The sequence below is a fragment of the Garra rufa genome, chromosome 11 (genome assembly GCF_049309525.1).
Source record: "Garra rufa chromosome 11, GarRuf1.0, whole genome shotgun sequence".
NCBI classification, from domain to species: domain Eukaryota; kingdom Metazoa; phylum Chordata; class Actinopteri; order Cypriniformes; family Cyprinidae; genus Garra; species Garra rufa.
This window is the reverse complement of record NC_133371.1, coordinates 23363627-23378432: the sequence shown is the minus strand read 5'-3', so window position 1 is coordinate 23378432 and position 14806 is coordinate 23363627. Positions and strand designations below refer to the sequence as shown.

General features: G+C 37.8%; 1 protein-coding gene and 1 long non-coding RNA gene across 3 annotated transcripts in view; one reads left to right on the top strand and one right to left on the bottom strand.

Moving 5' to 3' along the window:
* b3gat1a (beta-1,3-glucuronyltransferase 1 (glucuronosyltransferase P) a) overlaps positions 1–5108 on the top strand; it is a 106324-nt gene extending 101216 nt beyond the window's left edge. The window contains exons 4-5 of one of the 2 annotated variants that reach the window (XM_073850622.1): positions 3985–4088; positions 4262–5108. In XM_073850622.1, coding sequence (XP_073706723.1) covers positions 3985–4071 — 87 coding nt within the window. In that variant the 3' untranslated portion in view covers positions 4072–4088; positions 4262–5108. The remainder of the gene's footprint in view (positions 1–3984; positions 4089–4261) is intronic. The other variant, XM_073850621.1, reaches the window with a different exon arrangement.
* A 4483-nt stretch (positions 5109–9591) lies between these two features.
* LOC141345837 (uncharacterized) lies at positions 9592–12779 on the bottom strand. The gene is made up of 2 exons (XR_012357093.1): positions 10289–12779; positions 9592–9817 (listed from the first exon to the last, which is right to left on the bottom strand). It is a non-coding gene; the product is annotated as an uncharacterized lncRNA (long non-coding RNA).
* Between the last annotated feature and the right edge of the window lie 2027 nt (positions 12780–14806).

Sequence of the window (14806 nt, the reverse complement as noted above, 5' to 3'; positions counted from 1 at the left end):
ATTATTCAGGAGGCAATGAGCAAGTTTCTGAAAGACAGCAACAAGGGAGATGGAAGAGAAAAGATGAGTCATACAGTGTTTCTATCCCTGGACATTAACAACAATTTCCAGGAAGTTTAATGAGGGCGATCATTTTTGTACCAATTACTTTACCTTGATGGTATAAATAGATAGAGTAAAATATAACAAACACCATCTCTTTATCTCACTGCCATACCAAGAGACCCATTTAGACTAACACACACGCAGTAGCTATAGCTGACGTATATTTCAGCACTTCAAATCTGTACCCAGAGAGATGTTTGGATAGAGCTTTCTATCACTCCATGAGGATCACCATGCTAAATTTGGAGATGTACTGTGGATGGTTGTTGAGGAGAAACTTTATATCTGTGAGTGTTTGTGAGCACTATCGTGTAGGAGGCGGCTAACAGCAGATGATAGGACAGAGAGTGGGTTTACAGACTGTGCAAAAACTATTCTTAAAACTTTAACTTGAACAGTTGAGTCGATGACAAAGAAAAGTGTTCAAGAACAGAACTACAAAACAAGCACAGGGAACAGGAAACTAAGCAACAAAAATGTCCGAACACAAAACAAAGGCGCAAAGACAGGCACTACTTTAGGGAATAGTTCACCCAAAAAATTTAAATGAACCCATGATTTACTCACCCTTAAGCCATCCTAGGTGTGTATTTTCTTCTTGCAGACAAATACAATCTGAGTTATGTTTGGCTATGTTTATGTTAAGCTTTATAATGGCAGTGAAAATAAAGACTTAAGCCTAGTCCAAGACTAAAATGTAAGTCTGAACTGTTTCAACTGAAAGAAACTTGCACTGACTGATCTTAAAATATATCAGTGCCTTTGTTTTGTCTGCACACCAGTAATGTCTAAGCACGTTTATAAAAATGACTTAAATGTCGTAATTGAACTATGGCTTAATCCTGATTTAGTCTAAACCGTGTCTGTGAAACCAGGCCTAAAAACCATAATCCCTAGCTTCCGCTAACTGTCATGCACATGTTCATGAAAAAATAATGTTCCATCAGATGATGTAGAATGAAAGTCAGAGGATTTTGATATAAGCCAAGAGGAGACAGTATCCGTCTGAAAGAAGAAAGTCATATACACCTAGGATAGCTTGAAGGTGAGGAAATCATGGGGTAATTTTACCTTGCTAGTACTGGGTTAGACCATATTTTGCCTTTAGAACTGCCTTAATTCTTTGTGCCATAGATTTAACAAAGTGCTAGAAACATTTCTCAGAGATTTGTCCATTTTGGCATGATAGCATCACACAGTTACTGCAGATGTCAGGGTTCTGGAAAGAAGGACCCAATTGCAGAGTGAGTGACAAGGGCTTCTTGAAAAAACAGACTGATACAAGAGGGTAGTGAGGTGCAAAGGTGATGCAACACCAGGAACACAGCAAACAAAGAGACAACTAGGGAAGACCACTGGAACAGCCTCATGCTGATGATATACTGGGCAACTTTCTGAGCAATGTTGCTGGGCAACTTTGGCAAATGTTACCGTTAACGGGCAGCCAAGTGAGATACAGGGCTCACGACTGATCTAAATTATCCAGATAGAAATTTGTTACCCATTCTCAATGGGAAAGTGCCCAAGCAACATTGCTCAAGAAAAGGTGCCCGATTAAATTGCTCAAGAAGTTGCCCCATGTATCATCAGCCTCAGACATCAACTGGTAGAATACTGGAGCAGCAGAGGGAGCGGAAAGACTAAGCAGATGGAGAAGACCAAGCCAGCTAAGCTCAGATACTTGTTGACCGCTCTAAAGCAGACAAGGTGCCAGGCAAGTGGGCAGGAACAGGTTAGGACAGGAGCTCTAACACCACAAGACAAGACTGAACAAGGCTCCACAAGAGCACAAATTACTCCAAGGCAGACAGGGGAATAAACCAAAAAAAAAAAGGAAAAATAAATAAATGCAAACAAAAGAACAGAAGAAATAAATGAATACTAAATTAAAACAAAAAAGACAAAATCCAAAAATCAATAAGTCCGACAACAACATAGGACTAGACAAGACTAGGGCTCAAGACCAACCAGGCAAAGGGGAAGGAAGACATACCACATCCACAGAAATGGCGTCAGTGAAGGTCAGAATGACTACAAACAGGCAAAACCAAAAAGACAAGAGGAACTATAAATAGGGAGGAAAGCACATGAGGAACAGGTGAAAGCACTTAGACTAACAAGTACTTGACAAGGGCTAACAAAAGGGTGTGGTAAAGGGGAAACACGAAGGAGGGGCTAGAGAAGCACAAAAACAACAACCAAGCCATGACCTGACACATAAAACAAGCATAGACACGTGAAACAAAGACCAAACAAACCGGGTTTTAGGGCAAAACCCTGACAGCAGATTTGTCGGTTCCACATACAGGATGCAAATCTCCCATTCCACCCCATCCCAAATGCTTTGCTGGATTGAGATGTGGTGACTGTGGAAGCCATTTAAGTACAGTGAACTCATTGTCATGGTCAAGAAACTAGTATGAGATGATTCGAGCTTTGTGACACGGCCCGTTATCCTGCTGGAAGTAGCCATCACAAGATAGTCAAGATACTGTAGTCTCAGCCTCAAACGTCACGCCAACGGACCGCTGGCTGAACGTCTGATGCATACAGCACACAAAATTGGAAACGGTTCAGGAGTTTCAAAGTCATCGGTTTGGTTGAAATATACAGGATTTCTGGGAGATGTGTGTCGCGTTCTTTAACATTCCGCCTGGAAACAAAGTTCCCATGATGCCAAACCCACTCGTGTAAGAAAATACCCTTGTGTTAAAAACTGTGACAACTGGCGCTTATCATGATCAACTAAATGCTAGATTTTTTAAAGTATGTGAAATATGTAAAGTTCACAGCATAGACTATCTGTTTTACACACTCTCTGTTATTGTGGGGATATTTTCACACCACTAAACAGGGCACAGCACAAAACAAACCGTGATTGGTTGCTTTACCTGTCAGTCATATGGTCTCTCGGGCGGGCATTGGCCATTCAAAGTGGCCAAGGTTCCCAGCACTTTCACCGTCAGTCTGAAGGTCTAGCTATGCAAGACTGGGTAAACTGTCGTCATAAAGTGATGGACATGGTTAGCAACAATACTCAGATAGGCTCAGATACTCAGATAGCGTAAATGATCCAATTGATTTGGTTCATCTGTTCCTCTTTTCACGTCTTCATCCATTTTTACACAACACTGTCAGTAATACTACTCGCTTAGCTTGATTGTTTTCTGACATTAACTAAAATAAGTTAAAAAGGATGTTTTTTGAATTGCATAAATTTGTGACCCTGGACCACAAAACCAGTCATAAGGGTCAATTTTTTGAAATTGATATTTATACACAATCTGAAAGCTGAATAAATAAGCTTTCCATTGATGGACAATATTTGGAAAATCACCTCTAAAGCAATGCATATTACTAATCAAAAATTAAGCTTTCATATATTTACGGTAGGAAATTTACAAAATATCTTCGTGGAACATGATCTTCACTTAATTTCCTAATAATATTATTAGAAAAATCAATCATTTTGACCCATACAGTGTATTGTTGGCTATTGCTACAAATATACCCGTGCTACTGGTTTTGTGGTCCAGGGTCACATATGTGCTTATTGACGAAATGAAACACTTTTTTCATAGATACATTGCCTTTCAATAATTCAAGCACTTTTCAAGTACCTCTTCAGGAATATTGCTATTTTCAAGGGTTTTCCAGGGGTTTTCCAGGCCTTACATTTTAAAAAGTCAAATTCAAGTACTGTTAAGCACTTTAAGCACCTTTGAACAAACCCCGTTTTGAAATAGATATACATAAATAGACTGTTTTTTAAATAACATGATGTGATTGACCCTCTGAGAGCATCATAACATCATCAAAAAACAAATTCTCCTCTCTCCACTCCATAAACCATAATGTTTTTTTTTTTTTTAATTACAGATTCTTGTGTGGCACACACGGACGGAAAAACCTGTCCTGGTGAACGAAGGCAAGAAAGGCTTCACAGACCCAAACGTAGAGATCTGACATCTGCTTCAGTGTCGGTAATGAAAAAAGCAATCTGTTCAGACTTAATCATCATGGGTGTCACTGGGCAAATATGGGGTCACTGAAGGACATGAAGCATGTGTTTAAAATGCATCTGTCCCTGCTAAGTGACAGAAGTGCGGCTCTGTACAGATGTACCACTGAACGTTCCTCTTACTTTGTGTTGCAGGGATGCTTCCAGCTGGACCCAGAAGGGGATGGCAGGGAGATACTACTACCACCACATTTTTGAACAGTTTAAATGCTTTTTCCTGTAAACCACAACTAAACAAGCTCAACAATATGGACCTATTATTCTAAAGCACAGATTAGTCTTTTTTAAGGCAATATCATCAGTATTTTGCAAGAACAAAACCAGAGAGCGCTAGACGAAAAAAATAATTGTGATGTACATGGATGAGGGAACATCTGAGAACTGATAAACTTTTCACTTCCACGATTTTATAAACTCTGCGTTACGAAGAGACAAAAAATGGTTACAACAGTCTCAGAGGCTGACCAAAAGCAAACGGTCATCCATTTTTGAACGTCGATGTTCCTTCACGTCTAACGGACTGATACCTAAACATAAAGAAGGGAATGTCTTCTTTTTTTTTTACATAATGTGTATTTTAAGTTTATGTTTTGTCGTTTACATTACTGTCTTGCTAGCACAGCACTACTGACATTTTGCCTCAGTTCGAATTCAGCGTCACTCTGCGGTATTAAACCAGTTCTATCATATACCAGGGCTAGCTGCTATACTGGATTTAGCGATTACAAAGTTGTAACACGGTTTTCATGACGAAGACCTAAATGATAATAGCACTTGAATTTGTTCCTTTGTGTCCATTGTTCCTGTTAGGACATGCGTTGTAAATATAACTTAAAGATGAACAATCAGAGACTTTAAAATAAAATGATCTAGCATTCAACAGAACAAGCAATGTAACTACTGTATTTGTACTTCAGTTTAGCGTAAGAATTCATAGTTTACTATTACAGCATCCATAAACCTTCACACATCTTCACAGTGGTTATACCAAAGGAGACAAGGCTGATGGGAAGGGTTCACAGGGTTAGTATTCAGTATTAATTGGGCTAGCCTCAGAGAGCAGCACAGAGCTCGCCTCAGTAAATATTCAGATGTATTTTTATGTCAGACCGTAGCTTTGGGCTTTGCAGAGGGGATCTGTCATGAAGACATGTTGCTATACTAATGAAGCTAATACTGAGACACCTGGGAATCTAGAGCGAACAAAATGTCTGCTCGCATAGAGTGAATATTCAAGCCACATCACTGAAACTGCATGTGCAAAAATCTTAACCTAATATTACGATAAATCTGGCCTGATTAGCATTAGACTAAATTTGTTTATCTCTTTAAGCTGCCTTTTCACTGCTTACGTCAGATTATAGACCTAAATTCATTCGCAATGGTCTAATTCTTTGTGAATTCCAGTGTCTTGAAAAATTTGAGTCTACTATTAGGACCTCAAGTGATAGCATTGGGGTTTTGGCTAAAAGGAATACAGCTGGGTACTCACTTTAGTGCCAGATTATCACAAAATGGCAGCAGCTGCGTTTGTATGGAACTAGAGAGAGCGAGTCCACAATACCAGGATGACATAATTAAATAATTGTACATGTAATATTGAGTTCAGTTTTAATATTTTATTAGTTAAGCAAACTTAAAGCTTCTTACTAGCAAGCGTATAGCGCCGATTTCAGTTACCCGGATCAGCCTGTGTTATCAGCTTCTACCAGTTGTTATCGACGAAAAACATACCTCGGAATCAGTGTTGCCAAGTCCGCAGTTTGGAGGGCATTGTTGGTTGTTTATGTCCGGGGGTTGAAGCGACCCAAATCACATTATATTTAGCCCCTGGACTGCGAACTATATCAGGGAAACCCTGCCAAAAAACGTGTATTTTACCCCTGGAACGCAATTTTTACTGGTGGATCCCCCCCTGGAAAAGCGATTGGGCTAGTTTTGAGTAGCAGTTGGGCAGGTTTTGTTATTAAAGCCTGGCAACTCTCCTCGAAATGTCGCGACTAACCAATCAGAATCAAGTATTCCCAAAGCTGCGTAATAAAATATGTTATGTATGTTATAATCCATATTTTGGACTATGGGGGGCGCCATTATTTTGATGACGTGAAATAGTTGCACTCAAAAAAAAAAAAAAAAAAAAAAACGATTGTACACATTTGGTTTAAGTCTACGCTTATATTCATCGCCACTTGTAAACTTATTCAGTAGCTGTGGTCATCGTATCAGTATTTTATTTTCCAAGTTGTGTTTTCTGAGTTGTGTTGTGGTAGAAATAACAACAGGTAGCGCCAGTAGCTCACAGAGAGCAACCATTTCACGTCACTAAAATTATGGCATCCCTCTTAATTCAAAAATATGTATAAAACAATATGGATTTTTTAAGTAATGTAAATCTTTTGTGGGTTTTCTACTGCATATTTGCGACCCTGGACCACAAAACCAGTCTTAAGTAGCACGGGTATATTTGTAGCAATAGCCAAAAATACATTGTATGGGTCAAAATTATCAATTTTTCTTTAATTCCAAAAATCATGTTCCATGAAGATATTTTGTACATTTCCTACTGTAAATATATCAAAACTTAATTCTGGATTAGTAATATGCATTGCTAAGAACTTCATTTGGACAACTTTAATGGCAATTTTCTCAATATTTAGATTTTTTTGCACTCTTAGATTCCAGATTTTCAAATAGTTGTATCTCGGCCAAATATTGTCCTATCCTAATAAGCCATACATAATTTGTGGTCCAAGGTCACATTTCAGTAAGAGACATCATTTACGTTATTTTTAGCCATACAAGTCCTTTTACCCAGGGTTTCTTTTAAAGGATAACTTTGCTGATTTTTAACCAGCTTTGTATCAATACAATGTTGATACTATATGTACTGTATGGTAATAACTGGAATACACATTTGTCATTCGACAGAAATTTCCTGACAAATAAACGGGGAAATCTGAGTGCAGGTAACATGTAGAAAGAATACAAGTCGTGTTCATTTACATATACTAACAACATTGTAAAAAAAAAGCTGGTGGAATTTCTCCAAACTTCACTGATAGTTGATGGAGACCTGATTTCTCAACAGGCGGTGCAATCCGCTGAGGACGCAAGATTTTAGGATCCAATTTAAGCCTCACATTGATTTTTTTTTTTTTTAAATAATAAGGCAAAACAGCATAAGACCATCAGACTGGATTTGATTTATGAAGAGTACAAATGCAAACTTTAAATATTTTAACAAGCTCTATCCTAAATACCTGCTGCCAGAATGGATGAATAAGTAAACAGAATTATATATGCTGTTTCTATTCACCAAAATTAGTATTTTTTGCAGCATGTTTTCAGCTATTCATTAACCACAGCATGGTCAATAAGCATAGGGTAAATTCTTGTGCTGTGACACAGTAGCTTCACAAACAATTACATAGTTATGTCAACTGCCACTAGGGGAACAAGTGTGTAGACGATGAAAAGGTGGCTTAAACCCAAAGTATACTCAGGTTTTTATGCGCATGCTAAGGCTACATCTATATTAATCCAGATACATTTGAAAACAGCTATTTCTCTGTCCACACTAGCATTTCAGGCGTTTTCCAAAAGTTTCTCATCCACACTGAAACGTCAGAAAACTGTATTCACCGTACTGCGCATCTGTAAAACCTCATAAAAAGCTCACTGAGATTATACATAGATGGAACAGACATAAGTTTTCACTCAGTTCTCCTAACAGGATCATTTTATTTACTAGCGTCCAGGTCGTACTCACTCACTATTATATGTTTGATTTAAAACGCAACTGCCGCCATGTTTTGCCACAGGACAGCAACTGCGAGTAAATTTTCTGTCATCTTTGCAGGACTTTAATATGAAAAATGTACAAAGTAACATATCTGTAGCAACAGTGTGAAAGTAGCACATAACAAGCACAATAGAGTGTTTGTCAGGATTTGGTCTGTTACCCGGATGCGCGGCCAGGCGATACTCGGATGTAAACAAGAGCATAAATTTCACAGTTAGATATTAGCCTAATATTTCACTTACCTGACCGGAAATGATAAGAACGAACACGAATGTTGTGAAGATTCTTGCCCTGGAAATCCTGGTTCAGTTTTTTGCACTCTTCTCCATGATTTGTTATAACTTTTGGCAGTCTATACTACTCCAAATGTTTTGCCCTGGACATGAGAACAATTGATCATTTTCAGCAGCAATAAACAGCAAAATATGCAAGTTTCGTTCAGTTCAGTGCCATTGTTTACGCTCAGCACCATTTTCTTGACAAAAACGCTGTCTCAGTGTGGGTGGAAGGCCAAAACGGAGAGAAGAAGATGCGTTTTCTGTATGGACAAGGCCTAAAGCCGCCTTTCCACTGTCTCTGACATTTGGATATGATTTTCGTAGTGGCAGTCGCACAGAACTTTCAAATTGGTTGTGCAGCAACCGTTACCTCGAAATATCACGTTCAGTGCCGCCAATATGGCACACTGATAACGCGTTGTAAAAACACTCTATACTGATATAAACAGATTTATTGGTACAATATGCACCACATGACTAAACATGCATTATCGTTTTCAAAAGTCTACGTTTTCACAGTCCACACTACAACACGTTTTAAAAAGCTCAATTTCTTTGACAAAAACGCTGTCTCAGTGTGGACTGAAGGCCAAAACGGAGAGAAAAAGATGCATTTTCAGTATGGACAAGGCCTAAAGCAGCCTTTCTACTGTCTTCAATATTTGAATATGATTTTTGCATTTCTCCCCCTAGTGGCAGTCGCACAAAACTTTCAAATTGGTTGTGCAACAACCGTTACCTCGAAATATTGTGTTCAGTGCTGCCAATATGGCAGATTGATGGCGCTTCGTGAAAATACTCTATACCGATATAAACAGAAATCTATTGGTTCAACATGCGCCACATGACTAAAAATGCAATATCATTATCAAAAGTCTATGTTTTCACAGTCCAGACTACAACACGTTTTCAAAAAGCTCCATTTCCTTGACAAAAACGCTGTCTTAGTGTGGACGGAAGGCCAAGACGGAGATAAAAAGATGTGTTTTCTGTATGGACAAGGCCTAAAGCCGCCTTTCCGCTGTGTCTGACATTTGGATACAATTGTCACATTTCTTACCCTAGTGGCAGTTGCACAGAACTTTCAAATTGGTTGTGCAGCAACCTTTACCTCGAAATATTATGTTTAGTGCTGCCAATATGGCAGATTGATGAAAACACTCTATACTGATATAAAAATAGATATTTATTAGTACAATATGCGCCTCATGACTAAACATGCATTATCGTTTTTTAAAAAGTCTATGTTTTCACAGTCCACACTACAACATGTTTTCAAAAAACTCAATTTCCTTGACAAAAACGCTGTCTTAGTGTGGACGGAAGGCCAAAACTGAGAGAAAATTGTGTTTTCTGTATGGGCAAGGCCTAAAGCTGCCTTGCCGCTGTCTCAAACATTTGGATACGATTGTCGAATTTCTCCCCTAGTGGAAGTCGCACAGAACTTTCAGATTGGTTGTGCAGCAACCGTTACTTCGAAATATCACGTTCAGTGCCGCCAATATGGCAGATTGATGACGCGTTGTAAAAACACTCTATACCGTTATAAACAGATATTTATTGGTACAATATGCGCCACATGACAAAACATGCATTATCGTTTTCAAAAGTCTACGTTTTCACAGTCCACACTACAACACGTTTTCAAAAAGCTCAATTTCCTTGACAAAAACACTGTCTCAGTGTGGATGGAAGGCCAAAGCGGAGAGAAAAAGATGCATTTTCTGTATGGACAAGGCCGCCTTTTCCGTTGTCTCTGACATTTGGATACAATTGGCGCATTTCTTCACCTAGTGGCAGTCGCAAAGAACTTTCAAATTTGTTGCGCAGCAACCGTTACCTCAAAATATTACGTTCAGTGCCACCAATATGGCAGACTGATAATTATAATTTCTACGTTTTCACAGTCCACACTTCAAAAAGCTCCATTTCCTTGACAAATGCACTGTGGACGAAGAGCTAAAACGTAGAGTGAAAAAGATGCGTCACATTGGTCATGCAGCGACTGTTACTTTGGCTTATTCACCATGGTAAAATGATTTTAATTAATATAATTAATGTATGAATGTATCGACACAATACAAATGACCCCCAAAACAAAAACATAGTAGGTTTAAAATAATTATTCTAAAGCACCATTTTACAAAAATAGTGATTAAAGAATAATGTTAAAGTGGAAAATATTGGTAATTCTAACCTTACGCTCATAGATTTTAATAGAATACATCACATCCGGTCAGTCGTATACGGTCTAGCCACAGATGTTCAAACATTTTAACGCATCTGAAGCTCAAAACGAATCCGAAATTTCTGCATACGCATATGATCGAAACTCCTCACAGCTCCCACACGACTCTCCATTGGAAGTGAATGACTTCCGGTCTGTCGCTTGTCAGAGATAGTGGAAAGGCAGCTTAAGATATGTTTACAGCGCGCTTAATGTAAATATCAACATCGCTAAGCATTTGTGTCAAAACTGAAGTATACTTTGGACATAAACCCAGAGCCGCAACAATAGACAAACACTTATGTGAGAAAATTAATAGATACAAAGTACAAAGACATTTATGCCAAATAATTTCTGAAAAGAAATCAGACACTGGGCAAGGTTGAAACATTCCAATGTGCATATTTGGAATATACTTTTTAAAAAAATGTGCTTCGAAAAGCATACTTTGGATTTAGACTTGCTTAAAAAAGCAACAGTACATTGCAGCCCTCTGCAGCACCTATAATCAACATACTGTAAACACTTGTATCATGAAAAATACATACACTTCTTAACCCTGAGCACAAATAGTAAAGAAAGCAAACAAGCAAGCAAGCCCTCCAGCTGTCATATTTCATCTGGAAAATACATTTACGGGTAGATGCTAGGTTACTTGTAGCTATACATAAGCAGTATTTAACAAAAAAAAACATGGTCAAGCACAAATAGTTCATACGTCTCAGCTTAAAACATTATTTGAGGATCAAAAGTTTTCCCCTGGCAGTTCATTCGGGTGTCACTGAGAGATTTGAAAGGGTTAGTAATTCTTGTACTGTCACTTTAACAACCCATAATTAGCTCATCAATCAGTTGCGAGGCTTAGGGTGGATAGCACATGTTTAATAAGATAGAACTTTTCAAAACTTTGAGGACACAACCTCTTCCTTCTGGGATGTGATGGATTATGGCTGTAGGACGTAAAAGGGTTTCAGTGAAAGCGACTCCTCGTTTCTTTGTAATTTCTGACGTTTGTGCGAATCAAAGACTTGGGCGAGCACACACATATTAACACACAGCTCTGCGCTCTTATCTACGGCTAGCAAAGTAGCACATCCCTACTGAGTTTCAAAAGCCTCTTGAGCTCACGGAGGCCTTCAGAGCGGCCAGACAATACACACGCAGACTAATGAAGGACAGGGGACCGTCATTAAACTGAAAGACTGCATTTTTTTCGTAACCCACATCTTTTCTTGTGCAATTAGCAAGCTCAGTCCATTAAAAGATGAAAACCTTAGAAAAGCGAGGACATTATTCTAGCATTTCGACTGTCTGAAATGGACCCTTGCAATGGCAATTTATTTGATTCACATCTGTGTTTGCAGCATTTCATTAGTTTGCGGTTCACTGGGGTCAACTTCTCTGCCAGGTTTGTTTCTTTTCATGCTCTGAAAAACCACATCCGTCCTTTCTTTGCTCATTCACCTCCAGAGCACACCAGTGCATGTATACTAACACTGCAAGACAATTACCATGTCACCTGTTAGTTGCTTAAACGCTGATGCTGAGATGAAACTGTTTGCTTTAGAACCAGAACACGATAGTTGAGGCAAAGCCAAGCAAAGCGTGAAGATGACATATGAACATGTGAATTCATTCGTCAAGAAATTGCCTTCTAGCCTGTTTCTTTGTCACAGCTGCATCTGTTTTGTGTCAGATGCCACCACAAACCCCCCACTTAATGTATTGTTGAAGAAAAACAACTGTTGTACGAGGTTTATGTATTTATTCTATATTGATATATTTATGTATTTATTTACCTCACAGAGTCTTTTCTTATGAAGCTGAACTTCCGCTCAAACATAAAACGCCTACGTCTGTTTCTTTCTTATTTCACGAAACACTGGCTGAGCTCACAAACAGCACAGGCCCGTTGTTGTTTTCTCACATTGCTACTGAACTGGGACTTGATTGATGGACTAACAAACACGCGGCTCATTAAAAAGCTGTTGACGAAACCGACGTAGGTTATGACCTGCGGCACAAGCCTCCAGTCATCAAGGACATCTCTCCTGATTTCGAATCTGATTCCGAGCCACATTAGCATAACCGTTGTGTAACCATCCAAAAATCATGCCAGGCTGTTTGGTCATCTATTTTTGTAAAAGTGATCAGATTTATCCATATTGCCCACTAAGTGCTTTTGCTGAAATTAGTATGTTTGCCCGAAAACACCCACCTTCATCTTCTCTCTTACTTGCAAGACGAAACATTTCTGCATGTTGCTCTTGTAAATGTTCTTCTTTTTGTTCCACGGATCATCTCAGAACGAAAGAGAATAAAAATGTCAGAAAATAATAAATGTGTTAGGAAAAAAAAAATAATGTGTTTTGAGTTATTGGGTGTGTATTTTATTATATTTTGCTTTACAAGTACATGCCATATGCACATCTTCTTACCACTTAAGGCAAGACATATACAAGCTAAATTATTTTTTGTGCATATGCCAGTAATGAAATTTGTTTGGGCTATTTTGCTTTCGCTTGAGTGGAAAGAAAACATGGAAAATACATATGTATGTGTTTATTTTATTATATTTTATCTATTTGTACATTTCTTAATGCCTTTCTCAAAATGAGTTTTTTTCTGTTGAAGTCAAAAGTTTACATACACCTTGCAGAATCTGCAAAATGTGAATTATTTTACAAAAATAAGAGGGAACATTAAAAGAAAACATGTTATTTTTATTTAGTACTGACCTGAATGAGATCCCTCACATAAAAGATGTTTACATATACTGCCCTCCAAAGGCAAAGCGCAGTAACTACACATTTGGTCAAAATTGAGTTAAGGCTTAAAATGGACTTTGTGACATCTGTTTTGTCTTGTGGCAAAGTCTCCTGGTTAAATTGTGTCCCGTTTCAGAGAAACAAGAGTTTTTCAACAGAATGTCAACATGTTTGACTAGCTGCTGTAAAAACTTTAAAGGCATTTTTCTCAGTTTCAGTGTTGGTGTAGTTACTGCACTTTGCCTTTGGAGGGCAGTATGGTCCACAAGAGAAAATAATAGATGAATTTATTAAAACAACCCTGTTGAAAAGTTTACATATGCTTGATTTTTAATACTGTGTTGTTTATTTAACGTTATTTATTTATTATAACAGTTAAACTGCTTGCTGTTCTTCAGAAACAATCATTCAGGTCCCACAAATTCTTTGTTTTTTTCAGCATTTATATGTATTTGAACCCTTTCCAACAATGACTGTATGATTTTGAGAGCCATCTTTTCACACTGAGGACAACTGAGGGACTCATATGCAACTATTACAGAAGATTCAAACACTCACTGATGCTCCAGAAGGAAATATGGTGCATGAAGAGCTTTGAATTTGAAGATTATAGGGTAAATTGAACTTATTTTGTCTTCCGGGAAACATGTAAGTATCTTCTGTAGCTTCTGAAAGGCAGTGCTGAATGAAAAAAATATATATATTATTTAGGCAAAATAAGAAAAATGTACACACCTTCATTCTGTTAAAAAGTTTACACCCCCAGCTCTGCATTGTGTTTCCTTCTGAAGCATCAGTGAGCGTTTGAACTTTTTGTATTAGTTGCATATGAGTCCCTCAGTTGTCCTCAGTGACATGACTTGCCTTAAAGGGACTTTGAGCAAGAGAAAACACAAGCCGCCATTATTACAGGAAACTCCTCAAATCAAATAAACACTGCATATTACAGTTTGGAATGGTGTGAACACAGACAAACGGAGCAATACAAACAGTGAAATATCTCCCTGTTGCAAAGCAGCTCGGACAATTTGTAGACTGGAACTGTTTTATAATACTTTTATGTATAAAGTAATTATATTATAAAACATAACAGCAATCCTGTTTGAATAGTATTTGAAAACCATCAAAATGTAGTGATTAAAACCACAGAATACAAGATGTAAACTTTGAGTTTACTCACAAAATATGCATTTTCTTACAAAACTTGCACGTTTCCCAAAGAAACACGAAAGCATTGAAATAGAATTATTCCTCACAATTCGTGTTTTACCATCATCATATCATCATGTTTTAAATAAAATCAGTGGCAATACAATCATTGGGTGGGGAAACGTGTGACATGAGAGAAATTTTAATGTTCAGGTCAAAAGTTTACATACACATGTTAACTATTTTAGCAAAATAAGAGGGTTCATACAAAATCCATGCTTTTTTTTTTTTTTTTTTTAGTACTGATCTGAATAAGATATTTCACATAATAGACGTTCACATAGTCCACAAGAGAAAATAATTAATTAATTTATAAAAATGACCCTGTTCAAAAGTTTACATATGCTTAATTCTTAAAATTGTGTTGTTACCTGAATGATCCACAGCTGTCATGAG